Here is a 24306-nt window from a genome sequence, read left to right on the forward strand (position 1 = left end):
TTTTTGTAATTCAGTAAGTGGTTTTTAGTGATTCAGTAAGGTTGAAATGTATCTATTAAACCATGTGGGAATGATCAATGTGAATCAGTCTGTCCGCACTTTCTCTTCTAAAGTAACTTAAGTATGAGCAAGTTACTTTTGTAGAAAAAAATGAATATGAATGCTGAAATGCTTTTTTTGCCCCCTCCTTTTTAATCATCTGTAAATTTAGAGGTTGTGAGGAAGGAGATAACATGGCATGAGAGGTAGAGATCATCTGGAAATAATGATTCACAGAGGATGGTATTAATTATTAAGCAGCAGTAAGCATTACAGTGGTCATCTTTGCAGAGAGTGGTAATCCCTCAAAAAGCCTAAAATGCAAGCCTAAGAAAACCTGTGAACAGCCTCCTCCCACCCAGAAACAAAATACAAATCCCACAAACACCATATCCCTTCCTCTGGCAGTATGAACAAGACAAACTTATATCTGTTTTTTCGGTGAAGTCCTTCTGCCCTGTTCAGTCATCCTCCAAGCTTCTGTGTTCTTAGGGAGCTGCTCCACTGGCTGTTGCTGCTGTTGGTGCCAAACCTCTGAGCAAGAGGGCTGGCTCTAAGGCTGTGCCTCTCGAGCTGAGCCTGTGGCCAGAGCAGCAGTCTCCTTAATTTTCTGTCCTGTTGTTTGATTCTCAGTGCAAGTCAACTTCAAGGCACTCTGAAAACTATATAATCTTTGCTACTCATTCTGTTCTACTTCTTTATGCCCAATTTCCAGATTATGCCAACCTAAATGGTAATAGTCAGAATTCCTTATTGCAGAGGCTAACAGACATGGTCTGAGAAATTTTTTGTGATTACACGTCTTGTGGTTCGCAGTAAAGACGTGCAGAAATGTTTTCTCTTGTTTACTAGCAAATATGACATATGGGGAAATAAGTATATATTCCCTTGTTCTATTTTGTCTTTTGATTGAGGAAGATAAAAGAAGTAAAGGACTATACATTCTGAAAGAACAATTCCCCCCCTTTTTAAAGTTTGAAATTAATTATTATGAAATCCATGTACAAATTGCAGCAAACATTTGATGTATCCTTTTATGGAATATGCTGTGTTTCATATTCAGTAGTGGCTTTAATTCTCAACTACAGTAGACATACAGAAAACCAGAAAAAACGTTGGCTGTTACAAAGTTTTGTTTGAGCTTTTTAAACTGAGTGATTAGCAGAAATAATGACCCTGTCAGCCTTAATCACATTAAAATGTGGTTAACATCATTTAATTTTTTCCACTTAATATGCGAAAATTTCCAGTAGATTTGCAGTGAAGGCCATTGAAATTCCATTAGAACAAGAATAAAAATTTCAGGCATCATTTATTCAGAGAGGGAATAAAGGTCTCATCTGAAAACTGCTGAATCTTCCTATTAGAGAAACTATGAATCATTGTATTGAGCAGTACCTTTAGCTTCTATAGTACTGAATCTGGGTTGCTTCTGAATGAGTGGAATGCATTTTTAGCGTGGTGCTTTTCTGAAAATTGCAGCATGTAAGTGTTTTTTCAAATTCAGTAAGAGCTTTCTCTGTAAAGGATTGTTATGTAATTTGTTTTAACTGCTGTAGGGCTGGGGAAGTGCTTCTGGTTTAGGCATCTCATCACTGAAGTTCCATACTTTGTGTTATTTTTATTGCAACATAAATAAATATGTCCTCTTTCTGATTGATTCATAATGTATAGTTGGGCTTTCTTTGTGGTGAAAAGCAAAATTGAGGATGTGCACAGCTTCAACTTGAATATTGTCATACGAAGTCTTTTGCACTGTTGGCATTTCTTATTGAGGGCTCCACAGGTTTGTACCAGACAAACATGTACAATAACGTTGAATGTGCCTGAGAAACTATCGACTGTATCTTTTCTGAGAGAAATTTTTGCTTCAAGGAAAGACACAGTATTGGTTAGTGTTACCATGTTTCAGATTGCTATATTTACATCCCCATTTTTTGTCCTTTTTCTGTGTAAAGATAAGATGTCATCTGGTAAGTGGAAGCACTAACAGTACAACTATATGCTCTGTGCTTTTCTAGACTTTACTGAGAGACTTGTATCTAATATTTCTTTATAATAGATATTACTGTGGAAATAGATATTATATGTGGTATACATCTTTATTGTCTCTGGTACTTAAACAAACAGTCCACTGTACAGTTTATTTTTGTTTACTAGACTGGTATTTTATATCTGAGCTTTGTTTATTTCAGCCTATAATATAAATACTTGTCCACTTTTTAGTGGGAAAAATCATCAATATGCATTGGATTTGTGCAAAGCGAATTTCAGAATGTCAGTATTTGTAAAATTTATTTTTAAAAAACTATAAGAAAGTACAGTGGTAGATGATTAACATTATACTAAATACTGTGAGATACACAGTGATAAAGGAATTTTTCTTTGAAATAGCTGTTGCTAAATTTAAGAATTGAGCAGACCTAAGAGGGATTTGCAAGTGTCTCAGTTGTATCTCTGTATGTTGAAGCATGAATGAAGCTGAGCAGGAAGTGGGTCTGTGACCAGGAGCAGAACTGGTAACCCTGCAAAGGAGATAAAAGGAAGTAGGGGTGTGGGAGTGACCACAGCAAGGGTAGGAGGGAGGTGTGAATTCAGCGAAGTGCCGGTTCTGAGAGTTGCCTTTGGAAGCATCTTGCTAAAGAGCTCTTGGACCAGGATGGAAGGCTTTGAAGACTGGAGAACAACACTGGGAGAAGAAAGCAGAGTGAGGAACAGAATGTGAAGAACTGTTGGATGGGAAAGTGGCCATATTTTAGGGAAAATTATCAGAAGAGACTGCACTCAATAGATTTTTCTCCTTGGAATGCATGGCATGAAATTCCGGGGTACTATGTCTTTTTGTTTCTGAGCTCTTAGCAAGTACCTATGACATCTTGCAGCAGAACAGGTTCTAATTTACTGAGGGGCAAATGCTCACTGTAGTTCCATTAGCTCAAAGATAGGTTTGTGTAATGGGTATTTAATGAGTACATTCACTTTAGGATTCAGCATGTTTATTGGTGGCTTTTTTATAAATTGGAAATTATGTCCTGCTATATTAAGTGTCTTAATGCTGTAATGGGACACATTTCAAAGTCAGAAAATGCCACAATGAAGATTGTTAGTGGTGCTTAGGGGTGTACCTTTCCTTTATGGCCAACCTTGCTCCATGGAAAGGACAAGCTTGCTCTTGAGGATGCAGTAGGGTTGGGTAGGTAGGGGACCCCTGATGATGGGATTCCCTTTTTCTGAAGCAAAACTCAATACTGTAGAAGGAAGGCCTTATGTTAAAGCCACATGCCTGGAGATTTGGTGATGAGGGACTGGATTTTTTGTCTCTTTTAAATCTCCGTTTCTGATACCAAGTAGGAAAATTTAATTTAAAAATTTTACATACTTCAAAATTAAAACACTCTTAATTTTCTTCATTTGACCAGCTAGTATATTGAAGTCCAGTGCTATTATTAGTGCTATTTTAAAAATTCTGCCTTTTTGAAATTTTGAGATGACTTACTGCCAAGCTGTGCTTCAGCCACCTCTTCTGCTTTACCTGTGCTGTCCTTGTGAGTGGTACTGGTAACTAAGTATGGTATAGAGGGCTACTTCTGACTTTATGTACATTTTATTTTGGAAGAGCAGCAGTCTGGTTGTCCAGGAGTTTTGAGTCTTGTTTCCTTACAGCAGTGATCCCAAATTTATACTCCTCCTTTAGGAAGCAGTGACATCAGGCAGTGAGCACAGGTAGCATCAGACAGTCCTACTGCTGCTGGTCAGCTGGCCAGCACTAGCCAATTCGAGTATGTGGGGCTTGAGTTCTTTCTGCCTTCCTCCCAGTGAAGGCATTGGTTCTTACAAAAGGTGTAGGAACTTGATTTGTATGAAATTGAGACCTCTTTGTCCTCCTGTGCATTTCTGCATAGCGTTTAAGTACTTCTGAATTCACAAAATGTAGTGCTTCCTTGTAACTATATGGTAATCCCTAAATTACTGTAATCCCTCCTCTGCATTCAGTACAGAACCAGTTATTGTTGGTAGCTACACAGTATAATGACTTCCATAAATTAATTAAGGTGGTGATTTGTTGTGGATTTTTTTTAACAGTGGCTGATTGTTCTGCACTTAGTATTGGGAGGCAGCTCACAGAACCTTGCTGCTGCCTTGGGTTGAAAATGTTCTGCTAATTTCCAGTCTCCATTTTTCCATGGCTGGCTTATTTCATTGGTGTTAAGGCAGCTTTGTCCTGTAGACTAAATAGTATCTTATGTAATTGGTGTTTATCTCCTTATTTAAAGCAGGTATTATCAGTTTTCTCTTTCTGTGTCATTTACACAAGGTTCAGATCCCTCTGATAATTTGAGACCTGTTCTGAACTTAGCTGACCACAGCTGCACGTAGTGCTCTGTATGCTTTCAGGAATACCTTATATGCAGATACAATGCATCCTGTTAACAAAGGGAAGCATTTCCAGTAGGATCTGTAGATGATATTTTCCTTTCCCCTGTTGCATTGTCCTGGTGGCTTAGATTTGCTTTGAAGAGCACTTAACCTAGTGTGAACTCTCTTCTCTGTCACTTTCAGTTGACAATGATGATGACTTTCCTTGAGGAAAACGTCTCCTGCCCCTGCATTGAACATAAAATTTGCATGCAACTAATGTTTGTGTCAAGGTCATTAATGTATTTAACATGATCAGTCCTAAATTTGATCCTGGTGAATTTTGATTTAGTACCCTAAAAGATTCATTTGTTCTCCTGTTATCATATCCAGCGCATTGCTCAGTCCTCAGTCTCTACAAATCCACTTCCCCTTCTTCTCCAGCTGAATGAGTAGTTTTACACACAGCACACTTTAGAGATGCATTCTTCCTGCACAGAAAATCATATATCAATGAGAGAATAAATTTATCAGGACATGCTTTATTTTTTCCTTTAAACCAAATTACTTGTGTTTACCCAAGGTTATTTTCTGTCATCATTTCTTCTTTGATGGTGTCATTACTCAACTAAACTAAGACTAAAATTGTGTATGTTGATTAAGTGACTCTTTGGTGGAGAAATGCATAGACTATCATTGCCCAGAATAGCTGCCCAATATGATATTTTAGTATTTTTCCTTTGGCTAGGTCTACTTTTAACCATCTGTTACTTACTGGGACTCTTTCCTCTTGAGCAGGTCTTTTCCAAACTTAAATTCTAGGCTGCTTCTGAAACAGAAGAAAATGTGAGCATTAAAATAGGAGCAGTGCTTTTAATTGAAAATGTCATTGAGAAGTTCATTGTTACGGAAACATTTCTCAAACTGTATTTTCTAGAAGAGTGTAGGTGATTGCTTGAAGCAAATAAACAGCATTTCTCGTGGTAAGAAAGCATCTGGATGGAAGCTGAATAGTTCAGTGTCAGTAGTGCTTTGGATGTTTGTATTGTTTTTGTCGTCATTCACATAACTGTTTTCAACTGCTGTTTTGGACAGTAAGAATGAATATAAAGAAAGTAGAAATCATTTTATAGAGGCTGTTAGAAGTCAGGATTTTTTTTTTTTTACTTGGGAAATGATTAATGTTTTACATTTTTAATGACTGCACATTTCTTGTCATACTTTTTCTTTTCAGTGTAACTGTAGATCAGATCACATTCCTTATAGTATATCCCATGCATGTTTGAACTACTTTGAAAAAGTGAAATGATGTGATGTTTAGCTACAGAGAAACGTCAAAAACAATGCATTTATATGATATGAAAGATTTGCAAGTGCAAGCTAGCAATTGATAGTAATATTATAATTAGCTCTTTATAACAGCCTGTTTTTTATTCATGAACATTTTCATTTATGTTGACAACTCTCATGTTTGCCACCACACACGGAGCCTTTTCTTTACTCAGGAGAGACTGAACATGGATTAGTATGATTTTGGGCTTACGTTCTGACTTTATTAAAAAATGGTTTCTGGGCCAAGTCACAAAAATAAAAGTAGCTTGCTTTTTAGATTTGGCTTTTTGATCCTATTGTTAGTGCTAGTGTTTGTAAGGGTAAAGCATACCACAGAGCTTTACTGTAACTTCAAGGTGGAGTTCTTCTCAGTGAAATTGGTTTTTTTAATTGTTGAAATTGCTGAGGGTGTTGAATGCTTCCTAATCCCATAACTGATACAAAAATGAAGCTTGGTAAGAGAACAATTTTATAATAAATCAAATTTTAGTTTTGTACTTTCAAATAAAAATGTTTTGTGCATACCCACCCATAGAATAAGATTATTTACTTCTGACAGAAATATACTGTGTCATTCCATTTTCAGCCTTAAAAATCTGTGTGTAACAGATCCTTTAGTCTGTCAGATAAATGAAGCGTGACACTGATCCAGATACTTATTCTGGCGTCTAAAAAAAATCAAAGTTACCATTCCCCTAGGACAAGTATGTTTTAGTAGATGATTCAGACATGGTTAATTTTTTTTCATTTCACCATAGTTTGGACAGGTAAACAGACTGTGTCTGTGGAATTGAACATTTCTGTGACAGCTTTTCAAATTAGTGAAGTACATTTCATACAAGGCATCTCTGCATGCTGTGAAAATCCTGAACTCATGTAGTGCTTTACTCAGACATGGACATGTTCATATGACAGTACAGTGTATGCTGTTGGATTTATTAGACATTGTTTTGGGGAAGTTTATCCGCAGGAGGCAGGACTGAGGCCCATCACATAATTTTATGTGAGTGTCTCAGGCATATAAGGTAAGGGTTAGTTTCTAAAACAGCTTATGTAAAGAGGAGAGGGGAGATGCTTTAAGAAGAAAATGAGAAAGGGAGCCCTAATTTAAGTACTCTGAATTGCCCTCAGAAGAGCCTCCTACTTCATTAACTATATAGGGGGCAGAGCTAGATTAGGTGTCTAAATCAGGGATCTGAAATAAAGCCTTGTATTCTTTGAGTTGCTCTAGGTTAAGTATTAACCATTCAATATCTTTGGAGTCTTTTTGGCCAATACTTTTATTTATGAATGGCTCATAACTTTTTGAGTTTATATATTTGAGACTTTGCTGTTATAGCATTTGTATGAATTGTCTTGCTATGTACAGGACTCTCAAGAATAGTTTTCATGTGACATAAAGAAGTCCTGTCAAGAGACAAAACTTAAAATTATTATGCCATAGCATAAGCCTGACTATGGAATAGGAACTCTTCTACTAATCTCTAATAGTATCTCAGTTATCACCAATTTGCATGGAAGCCTTGTGACTGAGATTTGCTCCTTCTGCTATAATTTATGAATGAATAATTGTTAAATTATTGTGTTATAGTTTTCAAGATAACCATTGTAAATTATGCATTTTATAAATGATAGCAGAAAGAATGACAAGATGGGACTTTTTTAAAGTATCTTTCTGGTCCAAAGTATATGTGCTTAAGTAGGGCTTGTTGTGCCCATAACTAGGAAATGTAATATGCACAGTTTGTTGCGGTCTCTGTTGTTATGTGGGTTCGTCAGTAGTTGAGTCTTGGCTGTTCTTGATCCTTACAAAGCCATCTCTTTTTTGTCTTTTTAGTTCAGACAGAATTAGTGTTCCCAACTGGCAGCCCAAGGAGAACTGTAAAGCCAGCAGGTGCTGCCACTTGTTGTTTGTTTGAGTTGGTTGTGATACCAATTTGTAATTGGTTTCACTCATCTTAGTGGGGACCATAATTTGGATAGAGATGTTACTACAGTCTTGGAAATCAGATCAGAAATGAATGTTTTGAAATTGGATTTTAAGATCTTTATTCTTCATAAGTGATGTGTCTTACAAGAGTTTTACCTTGACTGAGCTTTTGTTAGATTGTATAAGCTGTATAAGGTACTGCTAAATCTTTTTTTAGTGGGAGCTCTACATATATATATATCTGCAGAAAAAATCATCCTGGATTATTTTACTTCTTTGTCTTTCTACCATCTTGGTGTTAATTCAAAGTTACTGCAATACATGAATTTTATTTTTCTGTTATGCATGCTTCTCCGAGATGCAGAAATTTTCTGTTCATTAACTACTGTTGGTTCTTGATATACAGGTTCATGTTCTCTGGTATTACTTCTTTCACAGCTCCCACATTTTGCAAACCAAAAAAGTTTCATGTCAGTTGAGCCAAATCTTTATATGAAATACATTCAAAAAGTGGTTGGTCATACATACAAATTTGTGAGTGAAGCATTGTGTCCTTGTGTGTTTTTAGCATACCATTAAACAGCCAATATCTCTGGGTAGCTCTCTAGACCAGGCAAGCTGAGAACCCTCTGCTACTGCCATATGTTAATTTGTTAACAGAGCTTTATCTTGAGGGCATAAAGTTCTTTGATAGGGATTTCCAGAATATTGCCTTGATTTTTAAAATTCTGTTGTCAACCATTGTTTTCAGCTTGGAAGAATCCATTTATAAGTGATCTCATATGGGATAATTTTTACTCAGGAGTCCTGCCATTTATAAGCATTTTTCAATAATAAATAATGAAATTCCTGATTGAACTTGGCTCCATGGCATTGGTGTTTTTTGGGTGGTTGGCTAACTAAAGACATCCTGTCCTTAGTAGTCTTTACTTATTCCTGAAGCACCTTTCAGTTATATTGGCACAGCCATTTCTAAGGATATGTGGGAAAGTGAACTGGTCCATTTTAAAAGGCAGTAGCTGGAGAGGGGAGCTATGAAAGAACTAAATTCAGCTATGAAAGAACTAAATTCTCCCTCCAAAAGCTGCTTTTTTACTGGATTATTTTTGTCGGTGAACAGCTTGAGTATGCCTGCAGGGAGTGCTGTAGGGGCCCTGCTCCATGTGCTGCAGCTGCTAGCAGAAAAGCAAGTGTAACATCTGGATGGGTAAGGAATGAGATGAGAAGCTCATGTCCAGGTTCTGAAAATGTTTCTTTAAAACCAGGGATGCAACTTGAATTAAGTAGTAGGTGCAATACTAGTCACCCCATCTAACAAATGATTTTGCAGAATTATTGGGGATTTAAGATAGAGATCAAGGCTTTGGAAGAACTTGCTTTGACACATGAGGCAGAGAACCTGGGATTACTTACATTTCAAAGGAGAATGTTAAGGAGTTATAAACCCATCTATAATAAATGTCAAATGAAAGCGTTGGTCAGGAAAGGAACCTCCATGATTTTGTTTTTGATAACAGTGTAAGTTGAAATTACAATGAAGTTTAAAAATATTAAATCTGGATCTGGTAGAATGAGATACTTGATGTACCCATTCTGTCAAAGATTGCTGTGATCATGGGATGTGTGGCAAGTCCCTAAAAGGTAAAGAATTTTAAGGGCTGTTCCACTTCTTGTTTCTGGCTCTGTGTTAGGAGACAGCAGTGATATCTAACATGTGAGATGGGTTCTCCACGCTGGCCTCTTAGAATGTTCAGGTGGGTGCAGTGACTAAACGCTGGAGGTGGTATGGACATTGGACTATGGGAAGGTGCTGAGGAACTGAAAGCACTCAGGATATGCAGGATAAATGCAGAACTGAGTTCCTCAAGCTCTTGTCCTGAGGGGCTGACAGGAGGCACTTGGCCAGGAAGCAGCCCAGTGAGTGGAGGCAGGGCTTTTGTTCTGAACTGTTTCTAGAAAGCATTTGCAGGTGAGGGCTGGGAAAGGGCTTTTTGAAATTGAAGGATTGCTGTGTTTCATCTGGCCAGCTGGGAACAGGGAATAAAAAAATGAACTTATAATCATCACTGGTGGTTTAAGACGTGGTTGCTGAGGTCTGTAGCAGGTACTCCCAAACCTTCTGTAGATTTGTCATCTTCATAAAAACTCATCATGGTGAGGGAGAAGGTACCTTTTTACTCCTCTATGTTTTCCTGTTTAGTCATTCTGTCTTCTTATGTAGTGCAAGAAGAAAGGGATACTCAGAGAAAGGCAGTTTGTCCACTACAGAAAGCACAGTGCTCCACTACCGCAGAGTGACAACCACCTGTGCTTTCCTCTTCACTTCTGGCACAGAGCATTTCTGTGATACAGAATCACACATTTGTTATACATTGTATTTGTGTATACATTTGTTCTGTTGGTTTTACCATCCCATCCTTCGTTAATTGTAGAAATTTGCAATGAAAGCTTACTGAAGCTGTGTTTCTTATCCCCATAAGGATACATGTACATATTATCCATAAGGGTACATATATATGTTATCCATAAGGATAATATGTATATTATCCTCATGTGAGAACAATAGGACCAGATCTCCATGGATCTGTGCCTGCTACCAGAACAGAAGGGAAGGACATCACCTAGGCACTGTGCCATGCAGTTCTGATGCTTTGGTAGATAAGGTCTTCCATCCTACCAAATCAACTAAACTAATTGTCCTCATGGTTTTGGGAAGTGGCAAAAGAAATTCTTGCCTAACTCATCATCATTTCAGATAATTTGCGGTTTCATTTGGAACCTCATAATGGATGTGATTTCAAAAGACAAAAGAAATTCACAAAGAGGAAAGAAGAAATAGGGTATTTTTAAGGCAATGATTTTCTTTTAATTTCAAGAAAAATGTTGGAACAATTCAACATTTTAATCCCCTAAAAGCAGCCCAGTTGTCTTCACAAATTCATGTTGACAGTTCATTACTTGTCTAGATTGTCAGATGAGTCTAATATTTTGTTTGTGGTAAATGTAACAGTCTTGCATATAGTGAAAAAATATACTGCAAATTGGGATTTTTATTAAGCCTTTAAAGGTTTCAGTGCCTCACAGCATTCTCATGAACGAGATAGGAAATACCGGCTGGATCGAAACTACTGGAAGTTGAATGTGCAAGACTGGTTGGAAGATAATACACAGAGCATGGTTATCAGTGGTACACTTTCCCAACAAAGAATATCACATTATGAAACCTGCAGAAGCAGCTACTGGTTGAATGCTGTTATGTATTTCCATTAATGAGCTGGATGATGAGCACTCTTGTTAAATCTCTGGATGACCCCCAGTCTAGGAGATGTCCACATATGTGTAATTAGAACTTAGGAGCATCTCAAGAAACAGAAGAAATCATTAGGAAAAAATAGCCATGGTGTAGCTCCTGAGAAGGATTTTATACAGGAATAATTAACTATGCAAACATAGTATTAAAAATAGCTAGTCAAATGGGGTCACTCAATAAGTTATAACCTGAGCATGAGATAATGTTGCAGTGCTGTCAGAAAAAAAAGCAAATGCTAGACTGGGTTTAATAAACAGAAAAATCACCTGAAAAATGAGTTAATCCTCTAGCTTTTTTTAATGTTTATAACATATTATTATTGAAAACTCTGAGAAGTGCATTGGGTACTGTGTGCTTTCAGAAACTTATAGACCAATTGAAGAGAGTCCGAACAAAAAGGTTCAAAGTTGAACTAATATGTGGCTTACAAGGAAAGCTCAAAAGCTGCCTAAAAATTTTAAGATCTAAATAGGGAGTGTATATTCTTGATCCACAGTCTATAGGCTCAGTTTAACTAAAATAAAGGTGGCTTAGGCTCCACCTATGGAAAACTTCAACAACAGGGAGCAAGCACTCAACAGATTGAGTTTAGAAGCCTTTAAAAATTGGCATTGTGCAGAACTGCCAGCAGGAAGAGCCTGTTGGAATTTCTAAGTCCTCTTATTCTCATTCCTATCTGTGGATCTTTTTTCTAGTCTTTTGTAAATTTTGATCATTTAGTTTTATCTTACCTACATTTGTTTCTTTCCTTCTTGTGCTGCCTGATATTTTCTTTTTCCCTGCCGTGCTCTTTTGTTTCTGCTGGGTTTCACTCATAGTTCAGGTGTAGAACAGAAAAACACTTGTTTCTCTTCCATTAGCTTTTTGGTCTTGCTTGTACAAAAGCATACTTTCACAAATCACCTTCCTTCTCAGGGGTCAGGTTTTCAGATCATCTTGTCTTGCAGGTGTCCACTGAGCTTAAGCTTTCTCTGCAGCTTCTCTCTTCCATCACTAGTTCAGATTTCCATCTGAACTCTGTCTCTGTTCCCAGCTGGATCTCTCATGTGAAACTCTCTCAAATATTGATTTGTAGGTAATATACCTTCTGCAACTTTTATGCCATTTTATTTTGGTTGGCTGCAGGTTTTGGTTTTTTCTGCCTCAGTAAGCATCCCCATTTTAAAGTGAAGGCACCCCCTTCTGTACAGCTCCCATTTCTGGTGTTCTTTGCTTATTGGCCTTTCAGTGAGTGCCATCATTTTTAAACCTTTCTCCAAGGTCTTTTGCATCCTGATTTAGTATCAGGAGTTAACTCTGGTAGTTGTCCTGATCTGTCTGCACTTGAAGTCACTGTCCCCTGTGGTTTACTGGAAATACTGATCATGCTGCTGATACTCATTATGTCCTTATCAAACAACAGTCTCAGTGCTAGGTGGAAATGAGCATCTGAATTCCTCTTTAATGTGCTGCCTGATCAGAAATTTGAGTGTGCTGCCTTCACTTGCAAGTTGATGAGGTCTGGTTTTGCACTTGCCTTCGTTTTGTTCTTGTGTCAGGCTTTTACACAGTCATAATATGCTTTTCTGCTTGCCATCACAGAGTGAATGGATGTCTTGCTGTCTCTTGAGTCTGTGGTTTTTTTTCCAGAAAATATATTTTGTCTGTTTTCTGCCATCAGTCAGACTTCAATTGTGGCGCCCTCTCTAGTTGCTGTTGGCACACTCCTCTCCACAGGGAAGGGAGGAACCAAGCTACCCCAGACGGGAAAGTCTGTTGGATGTCGCAGAAATCCCACTCTCTTACGCTGTTTTCACTTAGTTTTTGGTTTACTTTGTAAAGAAGGGTTTTCATCTCAAGCAGTTCCTCATTTCTTAAAGTAGTTTCAGCTGTTAATCATGGTCATTGGTGCTGTCAGTTCTACTTTTTGGTTTTTTATTTTTCATTTTGTTACATTTTAGCATGCAGTGGCAGTTTTCAAGTATTAAAAGTCTTTAAGCATAAAATCCAATACTTGTCATTATTCATTTTCAAGTATAGCATGAAATAATGGAGAGATACTCCAGAATTTGCTTATCTTAAAGGCCCAGAATGAATGTACTATTGCTGTCCTTTTAGAGACATACATAATTTTCTTTGGAAAAATTATGTGCTCAAATAAAACAGACTATGACATTAATTGTTACCATTTGTTAAGACCATTTTGATCTGTTTGGCACACTTGGTTATCTGTAACAGGAAGGCAAACATGCACTATTATTTTACTGATTATTAGTTAAGCATTCTACTTTGGGGAAAATGTGAATTAGAAATACATCAATATTTATATTTGAGTGTTTACTTTTTTGCGTATTTTCTTTATTTTGATCACATTTACGGGAATTCCTTGGTACTTTTTAGTAATTCCTGTGACACTGAAAGTCACAAAAGTAAAAGACTCGGGCAGAGAACCTGACTGTACCGAGTGGGATGCACTACCTTATTCTTTTGGAGAGGCTGTAGCAGGTCTGATGTCAGTCACTTCAGAGACCTTTAGACCTCAGGGCTCATTTATTGGTAAAATGTACCAGCTTTGCTCCTGCATTATGAAGATCGTCTGTCAACACTTTGAGATATTCTCCTTTGTTATTAAGCTTGTGATGCTCTACACTGTCAGGTTTTTTGCCAATTATAGTTAAGGTACAATGGTGTATTCACTGGATCAAAGTCTCACACTGGCGGTAGAGGAATGATTTGTAAGTCTTTATTCATCTGAATCGTACAATAGAATACCTGAGGAATGCAAATAATCCCTCTAAGGACTCAATAGAAAAGCTGTTAAAATGACAGTCTAAGACTATTATTATTCTGAATTGGTGTTTTAGCCAAAGTAATTATTTCTTATCTTGTTGTTCCACAATAGTTCTTAGTTTATTAGTTATGATGACCATATTTACCAAACAGAATTTGAATCAAATTTTTGACATTATTTTCATGCTCATTTCACTTTTTCAGGTTTACACATTTCATTCCATCTTTCTTCAAGTGGCACATTATTTAATTAGTCTGGAGACCAGTGTTAGGTAATTCCTTAAAAAACCCCATCTATAAAGGATGTATGCACGTGTCGAAGTACACTCATGAATCGTAGATTCATTTTGAGACATATTTTCTGTGAAATGATGGCATTTATAAGCTCTGAACTTTGACACCCAATTTGTTAGCCAAAATAAATTAGTTAACTGCAAATGTTAGTTTTAGAAATGCTGTTAAGTGTCAGATCTCCCATTGAGAAACACACCTTAATTGTGATTTGCAGTTCAGATGTTTCTGGAGTCAGTATTGTTTCAGTATCAGTCCTGGATACCAAACTCTGTTTTCACTGGATAACTGGAGGCAGGAAAAGATTAGTATAATGAGGATTGAAGAACATTGACGGGGTATTTACATAAGTAAATGATAGAAGACCATCCTTATATAACAAATGTGTGAAAACTGTTGAGTGAACTTCTATATTCTTTGTACCATCTAAAACCCTACTCAGTCGGCCATGCACTTAATCTCATAATAGCTCTGATCCCCTGCTATTTTCTCTGACAAATGTGTGTTGATGAACTTGTGGTTGACTTCATTTTTTTCTGAAGTGACATTTGCATTGATTATTTAAAGGTTTGCAGGCCACAGTTTCAAAGCACTTTAGTATAATAGCAGCTAAAACCTTAGTCTAAATCTTACAGATTAGCAGGACTAAGAAAAAGAACTCGGCAAGCATAAAGCCCTGTGCTTCAGGTCTGAAACATTGCTGGCACCCAAAGTGCTGTGTTTTATGATTCCATTATTTGTGTACAGGAAGTATTCCCATGGCTCCTGTGTTTGCTTGCTGAGGATAGAGCTGTCATTCTTACCATTCTTACGTGTTTAGAAATAGTATCCTATTAACAGTAGTGAACTCCTCCCAGGTAATTTATAAATGTCTCCCTTAAACTTACAATAAATACTTGCAGTCATGAATATGATGCTTGTGTTTAAAGATTTTTTTAAACACCATCTACTGCTCTAAAGTTTTCACAGAATCACAGAATATTCTGATTTGGAAGGGACCTATGAGGATCATTGAGTCCAGCACCTGACCCTGCACAAAACCATCCCCAAGAGTCACACCATGTGCCTGAGAGCATTGTCCATCTGGGTGAAGAAACTTTCTCGAACACCCAAACTAAACTCCCCCTGACACCACTTCAGGCCATTCCCTCATTCTTTGGTCACCAAAAGAAGACATCAGTGCTGTCCCTCCTCTTCCCCTCAGAGGAAACTGTAACTGCAGTGAGGTCTCCCCTCAGTCCCCTCCAGGCTGAACAGGCCCAGTGACCTCAGCTGCTGCTTACACAGCTCCTCCTCAAGGCCCTTCACCATCACTGTTTCCCTCCTTTGGATAGCCTCTAAGACCTTTATAGCCTTCTTACATTGTGATGTCCAAAACTTCCCCCAGAACCGGAGGTGAGGCTGCCCCAGAGCAGAGCAGGACAATCACACCCCTTGCCTGGCTGGCCATGCCGTGCCTGATGTACCCCAGGACACACCTGACCCTCCTGGCTGCCAGGAGGCTGCCAGTTTTGTTTACTTCAGTAGGGTAATTAACATTCAAAAACTAACACTGAGTTTTTAGCTCCAAATTTGTTGTTTCATTCAACTAAAAGAAATTATGCATAGCAAGCTATTGTAAATGCTGCCAGTTACTGAAGATGAATAGGAATTTTTTTCTTTATTTAAAAATAATCGTAGTATAGAAGGCAGAAGCTTTGTCCTGGGACAACAGTAAAAAGGTGGGAAAAACCAATAGAAACATGGAACTGTGCTGATCAGCCATGGCATACTCCAAGATCCATATGCAGAAAAAGCATGTGCAGCTTGCTATATAGGAGTGTAGTGTTCTTTCCTATCTGCTAATATCAGCAGTCTTAGCTACTGAGATGCCTTTTTTTTTTAATTAAAAAAAAAGTCAGGAAAAACTGAAGGCCCTCAGTTTTACCACATTTGATAAATATAATTCTTGGAAGTACATTTTTCTCTCAGAAAGTTTTATTCACTTTTTAGATTGCAAGTATTTAACCTCTACCAAACACCTAGTTATTGTCCCAAATTATGCCTATTTCTGTAGATTAAATGCCAAACAGAAACCAGGAAACAGTGAAATGTTAATGGAGTACACCTGAAGCAATTGCTGCCTGTTAATGCCTTGACCTTGGAAAGCAATACACAAAAAGATGGCATCATAAATCCGTGCAATTCTTATGAATATGTATGTGCTACTTGATAATAATGAATGTGGTACAGCCATGCATGCACTACAAGATAATGTTGTGCCCTTTGTTGTCTACAGGTTGATAAAAATTAAAGAGTGGGTGGACAAGCACGACCCAGGAGCTTTGGTCATTCCTTTTAGTGGGGCCTTGGAACTCAAGTTGCAAGATATGAGTGCTGAGGAGAAACAGAAGTATCTGGAAGAGAACATGACACAAAGGTTAATTAGCATTCATTTTCCCTACACTTTATTATCAACTATTTCCTTGCAGTAATTTAATTGCTTGCGCTGATAGAATAATAAATGACAGAGTAATTACCATTATAAAGAGAGAATCTTCTCCTTTCTTTACCATGAGACAGAGTGAAAAGATTTATTTTAAATTAAGTTTTTAACTGTCATCTGTCATCTCTGTACAGTGTTTTAATTATAACATAGGTATTAGTTATGTATATTTTTGAGAAGGAATGATCACCAAAACTGTTTCGTTATCTATGGGGAATAAGGACAGTGGAGAAAATTTTGCCATAATTTTCTGAGGAACTATAATAAATTGTTTCAATATTGAATTTCAGTCAAACAGATACGCTTTCATGACCTGGAGTCGTGAAAATTGCATGAGACAAGAGTGCTGCCTGATAGGGTGATTTATATTTATCCCATGTTTCTGTAGGTTGCCAAATAAACAAATCAAAATGCTATCTATGATTTTGAAGTAAAAAAGTATTTCTTTTGAGGAGAGTTCAAAGTAAAAGGCTACTGCAATTATTGCTCTGTTCAAAAGTAGACTTGATATCTTCAAAATATGTGATGTCTTTCCACGTAAATTGATTACTTGGCGCATTTAGCTGTTTCATGTGTATGTGCTGAATGAATTGGGTTCCTTCCCCCTTTTTTTTTTTCAGTGCTTTAGCAAAGATCATTAAGGCTGGATATGCAGCACTCCAACTAGAATACTTTTTCACTGCAGGCCCAGATGAAGTGCGTGCATGGACCATCAGGGTAAGATTCATACTTATTCATCAGCTATATCCAGTTCCACACTATTGAATTCAGATTGATATCACTGACTTTGAAGTTTGTCATGGTGGCGGTTAGCTAGTCATTACAGATGAGGTTTTTGTCCAGGATAACTTTAATTATTTGTGAGCTGCTGAACAGTGAAAGTGGAGCTGCATTGATTGAGGCAGGTAACAATTGATTCTGCCTATTACATAGTCTGAATTTCTTCATCCTGTAGAATCTGTCTACCCTCCTCCTGTGGTCAGAGATAAGACGTACCAGTATTGTGCTTGCTTAATCTGTGTGACTGGGTTTGTCTGCAGTGAAATTGATGTTGCTTTTCATTTTGTATTCACTAAGTTTGTTTGGGTTGCGGATGGTTCATTCCTCCTGTGCTTTGCTGGGATTACATTTTAGCAATAAAAGCAATATAACGTCATTATATTCCTCGTGGATACACAGTTGGGCTCCAAATCCTAAAATCAGTGTGCAGTAATTCAGGTCTTTTACTGACTTTAGTATTTAGACCTAGTTTATTTTGGTAGTTTTATATGTTTATCTGGGAACTTATGTAATGTCTAAAACAATATTATGTATTTTAAATATTGATGTAGAGTAGTTATAGCCATAGACATCAACTGATTTATTCGCTTTATTCCCAGAGGACAGTAAGAGCTGAGCTGTAATGGTTTGCCTTCGAACGTAAATATGTTGCAATATAAAGATCAATATAGAACAAATATTTTGGAATGTGTACAGTTGCAAGCTCTTACCTTAGAAATTACAGCAACATCAACTTTTGGAGGTGCAGTTCAGTCTTTGAGCTTCTATTTTTTGCATCAGTGTATTTAGGGCTGTGCAATGAGTTTCAGTGCTGTATTTAATTTCATTCACTGGAATTAATTTGTTTTCATTAATCAACATAATTTCCTGTAAATTTATATTTTTAATAGTACTGCTACAGATGTTTGTGTATGTGTTTTAGCACGTTAAACTTATTTTCTTAAAAGCATGTGTGGGGTTTTTTTAGCTTTTTTTTCCTCATCTCTGTTTACATGATAGCTGCTTGCTAAGGTCCCTGAAACAGCAACCAAAATAATATAAAAGCAGGATTTTGTTGTTCTGATTCTTGCCATAGTTTCAAAAAAAGCATATTGTGAAATTCCACTTTTTTCAGTAGAAGTGCTTGCTCTTTATTAGAGAATTTGAAAGCTGGTTTATCTTAAGACTGATTGTGAGTATCTTTGATTTAATGTGCAAAGATACTTAGTCAGGTAAGCATCAGTGAGTAGCCATATTAACCCAATACATCTTTTATTGTAAAAACTGTGCTTTACAGTGTCAGACTCCTTAGCACTTTAACATGCTTTATTAAGCAGCCTTTAGGTCACCATTATTGCTCAAATTTCTCTCCATGGTTGTGTGTGCACAGAATGTATGTCCTTGTAATTTGAAGCATGCAGCTATAATGCATTCTCCTCTATTGCATAAGCTTAAATTATTGTATAGTTGTCGGTGATTTTTTATTTTTTAGTGATTCAGTTGTTGATGTTTTGGTAAGAATACTCAGTTTGTTCTATATCAAACTTACTGAAATTGTTCTGAAATAAAAATAAGCTAATGTGTACGGCTTGACATCCATACATCATTTCTCATTGCAAATGTTGTTCGCCATGAATGTTATCTTTAATTGAAATTATTTAGATGTAAGTGAAAGTCTTGAGTAATTCAGATTTTAAAGTTATTTAAAAATCTTTATCTTCCTCACTTTTTATGTAGAAAGCTAGAGGTCGAAGCAAATCTCACAACAAAACACAGTCATAGCTTCTAAAATCAATACTGCTGTTGATAGCTATTAGGAAAAACAAAGCTGCTGTTCTTTAATGTCAGTTGGTTTATCTGTGGCAAAGGCACTGTCTGTGTCCCAGTATTGAGCATCGCCCAGCTGCATGTGTGGCATTTTAGCTGATATGAAACAAAGTTTCAGCAGAACCTTAAAGCATATAAAAAAGAAGAAACCTCTTTCCTGCAATCAATCTTCTTAAATGCAATTAATTTTCTTCTTGTCTTTCGTTTGACAGAAAGGGACGAAGGCTCCTCAGGCAGCCGGGAAGATTCACACAGATTTTGAAAAGGGATTCATTATGGCTGAAGTAATGAAATACGAAGATTTTAAAGGAGAAGGTTCAGAGGCTGCTGTCAAGGTGAGCTCCCCACTTTTTCTTCTCCCTCCAAATGTGCCATTCTTCCATTTCAAATCTGAATTTTCACTGGAAAAAGTTCTTAATGCTAAGTGAATCTTCAGTCACTTCTAGCAATTGATCAAAATCCATTTTCATCTTTTACTTAAGAAAGAGTTCAGATGCACCAACTTACTGGACAGGAATGCAACTATTTCAGTATCCGAGATATAACAGTGCATGCACTACAAGTCAGCACTAAGACTAAATGTAATGCTAATGTGTTGAGGTGTTTTTCTCTCTGTTTACATATTTGTGTTCAGAATTTAATAAGCTTTAAAACTGACTTGGTTTTGAAAAATCAGGTTTTTAAGATGCAAGAGATTTTATTAATCACTTCTAAAGGGAAACATGAAACAGAAAAATCTGTTTCTTCTAAAAATGTGTCATCTTGTTTTGAGGAAAGGTATTAAAAGTGTCAGATGCAAATGGTTAAGAAAATATTATATTATAAAATTGTATCCTTTTTTCAGGATTAGTGGGTTCTACTTCTAGGCTCTGGTAAGCATAATTAGGATCTTACAATTTATGCTTTCAGTATTTTATTCAATTGCCCTTTGATGTCTCAATCAAAAATGCCATGCCTTACTTTGGTCGTTCAGGGTGGCTACTATGTGCTGAATAGACAGTAAAGATATTTAATGGAAAACTTTTCTCCTTGAGCCTGCTCTTCTTTGTGGTAACACTTGTGTTGAGAAGAGTTTCATCTGCTTTCTCAACACTAGAGGGCAGAGACTGCTCGGGTGCCCAAAGTTGTGCCCTTTCAGAGTTGACAAATTATATCTGATTTGATGTTATTAAGTATGAAATGAACTTGTACATGGCAAAAAATGTCATAACGAAAGCTGTTCTTCTCTGCGTTGCTAATGTGTTATTTCCTTCTTCTTTCTAAGCAGAAAAACTTACCTTTATTTCATATACATTTGATTTCTCGTTTGGCACTTCTGACATTTTCTTAAGATTTGTACTTTATGAAATTGCAATTACAAAGCACATTAGTTTGATTTACTCAATCTCAGTATTTGAAGGTTTCTACACACAATAATGTGTTAAAGAATTTAAAAGGTTCGGCTTTGTTTGCAATTTGATAGCTTGAAAGGTATGCAAAACTATGATTTCAAATTCAGCCTATTCTCAGTGGTATCACTAAGGAAGATCATACTGAGCAGCGGGACTTTAATAGGTTTGTTTGAACCCCAGGAAGTGAGGGAAAAAAATCCCATATAATTGGTTCGTTGCGGCATGTGAACTGCTTTATGAAAAGGGAAGTAGAGTTGTAGTTGTAAAGGGAAGCCACAGCTATAAATAAATCTAATATTCTGCAGTCAGAAACCACTTTATGTAACAGATTCAAATTTTGCCACTATCATCTTTGATGCTCAAATATGAGTGTTTTCCCTGAGAGGCTACATCAGTTAACAACTATTAAATTAATCAGTATTTTGCTTGTATATTTTTATTTGCTTTTCACAATGTGAGATTCTAGAAATGAAACTTCCATGCTCAAATCATATTTAATGAATAAATTTTTATTGTTATGATGTAGCTGTAAAACAAGCAGATTTGCATTTGTTACTCAGTTTTAAAGTCAAGGTTGGGAAAAAAACCTTGTTCTTTGAATAAAGTGTCATATTCCTCTGGTCTTTTCTAATTTGCATTTAATACAATGTTTCATGCCATAGACAATGCTAATTGCTTTTATATTGCTGGTAAATTTCAAAATTAAATTTCGGCGCTTGTAGGAGTCATCTTAAATAACAGTGGTAATGGGAGTTGCTTGCTTTGTATGTTATCAAGTTGATCGATTTTTAAGTTTGATTTTGTGTGTGTTTAACACCAGTACAGCATAACTAATTTAATGCCAGTGCTGTGAACTATACACTGAATAGCTCTGTGTGGGCTTTGTAGTCTACAGGGATATCACATTATTAGCAATCATATCTGCTTAGGCAAAGCTGGCTTCTACAGATGGCTGCTTTCAAGTGCAAATGAACTGGTTAGACGTGTCTTGTTTAATACATACTCAAGATTCACAAATGGGTATTGATTTTTTCAACCAGTGTTTCTGATAGCAATGGAAATGGATTAAATGGTCTCTAGAGAATTTAAAGGAACACTGTCACTTTTAATTAACTGTAAACTGGTAACAAAAATACATAAACTTACATTAGTGTATCAAAATGTATTTAATTGAAGAAGTCTATGTCACACTGATAGTGTGCACTACTGTACTAAAAAAATATGTTGTGTTACTTTGTGGAGGACAGTTTTTTCTACAAATATTTGTGAGTAATAAATGTATTCAACTGTAAATGTTTCTGTACCTGTGCCTGCAGCTTATGTTTTCTGATGATTTTTACAGCACTGTTTTATTAGTATTTATGCCATCAATTTGTCTAATTACTCTTGACTTTAAGCATTATTAGGATCTTCAAAGGAAAGAACTTGAAATGTTTTACAGTCTAAATAGATTTCCAGGGGAAAGAAATAGGAAAACGTTTGCAAAGTACTATTTCTTATGTGTCAATAATGTCATGTGGGGTAAGGTCAATTACTATTTCAGTATATATTTATTGTTAGGGCTATCTTAGCTGCTGTTTTCCATAGGCTAGCATCACTGGGAACCACATTTAAATAAGGAATGGTAGCAACAAGGTTATCGAGCCTCTAAATTTCTAGGCAGCAATGTGGGGAAATGGGTTGCTTTACAGAGCAGGTTTTGTGAAAGAAAGGTGTCTGAGTTAACTGTGTACCATTAATCTGATCTGTTCTACAGCAACTAAGGTCATTAGTTAACAGCTTTCCTGTAATGGGATCTTAGCATGCCACCACTGTGATAGTGTCATTGAGAATAATGGCACAGTGAGGTCTTGCATGGAAGCACTTTCTCCTGCAAGAGAAAACTTCAAAACAGGAATGGTTATTGAACTGAAGCAGAAGCTCTCAACTTTTCCATATTGTAGACACTTTTCAAGATAAATGCTTCCACAGACCACCTCCCGCCCAGCCTGTCAGGCCTAATGCCACAGCCTCTGTAATACTGGGTTTAATTACAATGAGATAACAGTAGAAAAATAGAATAATAAATTGTAATGCAGAAAGTACTGATATTTAATAGATTCCTTGCCTATTTTCTGCTCTCCTCAAGTACAGCATTTTAATAACGAATTTTCTTTTCATGTCTTTGGTCCATATGCCTTTTCCTGTATCCTGGTTTCACAGCCTATCTGCTCTGCTCTCTGTCCTTCTGAAGCAAATGCCTTCTAAAGGAAATTTCTTACAGAAGAGCTGAGCCTGCATTTTGTGCTCCTCAGCCCTTCATTATGTGGGTGCAGGCAGACAAGAGAGCCCCACTGGCAGCCTGAGCCAGGCACAGCTGTGGCTTCTGCTGGGCGTCCCCGTGGTCAGTGGGGACAGGACCCTGTGTCCAGCGGCTCAGGGGCCGGGAGCCCTTTCCAGCAATGCTGCTTTCCATTCCTGTGCCAGTGTTTGCCATCTGCAGGGCTTTTACATGAAGGAAAAGAATGCCAAATAGAAAAAAGAAAAAAAAAGGAACTGTTTTAGTGTCCTTTATCTTGCCAGGCTCTACCACTTTATAATGCAGGTGCATTTTAAGCACTACAGATCCAGTGGAGGCTAAATTACTTTTATATATATTTTATATATATGTCAAACCAAGTGGTGTCAAACTGAGGAGTATTGTGACTGTCAAACTCTGAAGCTGAAGTATTACCATCTCTTAGCCAAAATGTATTTAAATAATTGCCATTTGAAAATACTATAAAATGTCTAATGAAGTAACCGATTTTTCTTTTGTCTGTTCCATTTACAGGCTGCTGGAAAATACAGACAACAAGGCAGAAATTACATAGTGGAGGATGGAGATATTATCTTCTTTAAATTTAATACACCCCAACAACCCAAGAAGAAATGAATACCAGATTTGTTCGCTCAGAAATGAACTGTGCTGCTTCAAAAAGCATATGAATTTTTATTTGGAATTGGAATATCTGGAAACAAAAAGCATACAGTTTCTACCTAGGGAACCTCCCTTCCCCCCAGTGAAATTATTCTTGTTTGTTTTGAATTAAAATATGGCACCTCCAGCAAACATGCAAGTTCACTAAATGTGAACAGCTTTGCATTTCAAACGATTAAGACCCTACTCCAAATTGTAGAAGCTTTTCGGGAACCATATTACTCTCATGATACTTCATTAATCTCCATCATGTATGCCAAGCCTGACACGTTTGACAGTGAGGACAATGTGGCTTGCTCCTTTTTGAATCTACAGATAATGCATGTTTTACAGTACTCCAGATGTCTACACTCAATAAAACATTTGACAAAACCAGCCTTGGTGTATTTGGGGATGTCTGTATTGACTGACTGTGGTGTGCTGAATGCGATACGGCACCTGGTGGATGCTGATTACAGAATTTTAAGACGTGTATGATACAGTAACTGGCAGTGTGGGGCAGCTGCAATTGTATCTTGAAAGTGAGTCTTTCATGGGAATCAGAAGATTAGGATGCCAATGATTTGTCTCAAAAAAGTTAATGAATTTGTAGATGGACTTTCACTGAAAGATGATACTAAGGATAATAATGATGGCAGCATAAATTATTTTTACTAGAGAGAGGAAATACATGTAGAAAAATCATGTTATCTATGAGACTGAAGCTTTTTTGTTCAAATCATTTCGAAAAAGTATTTCACTCTTGCCTTGAAATTAATAAATCAGGCTGGAGCTGTAGTACTGATGTTGTGCATTGTCCTCTCAGGTCTGGTTTTGAGGCCAGGCCACACACGGGTAGTGCTGTGAAGGAAGAGGTCA

At 36.9% G+C, this 24306-nt stretch overlaps 1 protein-coding gene across 1 annotated transcript in view; it reads left to right on the top strand.

Moving 5' to 3' along the window:
- OLA1 (Obg like ATPase 1) overlaps positions 1-23823 on the top strand; it is a 92491-nt gene extending 68668 nt beyond the window's left edge. Inside the window, exons 8-11 of the mRNA XM_054277965.1 lie at positions 16306-16446; positions 17133-17229; positions 19311-19433; positions 23302-23823. Of these exons, the coding sequence (XP_054133940.1) occupies positions 16306-16446; positions 17133-17229; positions 19311-19433; positions 23302-23403 (463 nt within the window). The 3' untranslated portion in view covers positions 23404-23823. The remainder of the gene's footprint in view (positions 1-16305; positions 16447-17132; positions 17230-19310; positions 19434-23301) is intronic.
- The last annotated feature ends 483 nt before the right edge of the window (positions 23824-24306 follow it).

Source organism: Melozone crissalis, unplaced genomic scaffold (assembly GCF_028551555.1).
Source record: "Melozone crissalis strain CALT ecotype California unplaced genomic scaffold, PUWL_Pcris_2 ptg000023l_1, whole genome shotgun sequence".
NCBI lineage: Eukaryota > Metazoa > Chordata > Aves > Passeriformes > Passerellidae > Melozone > Melozone crissalis.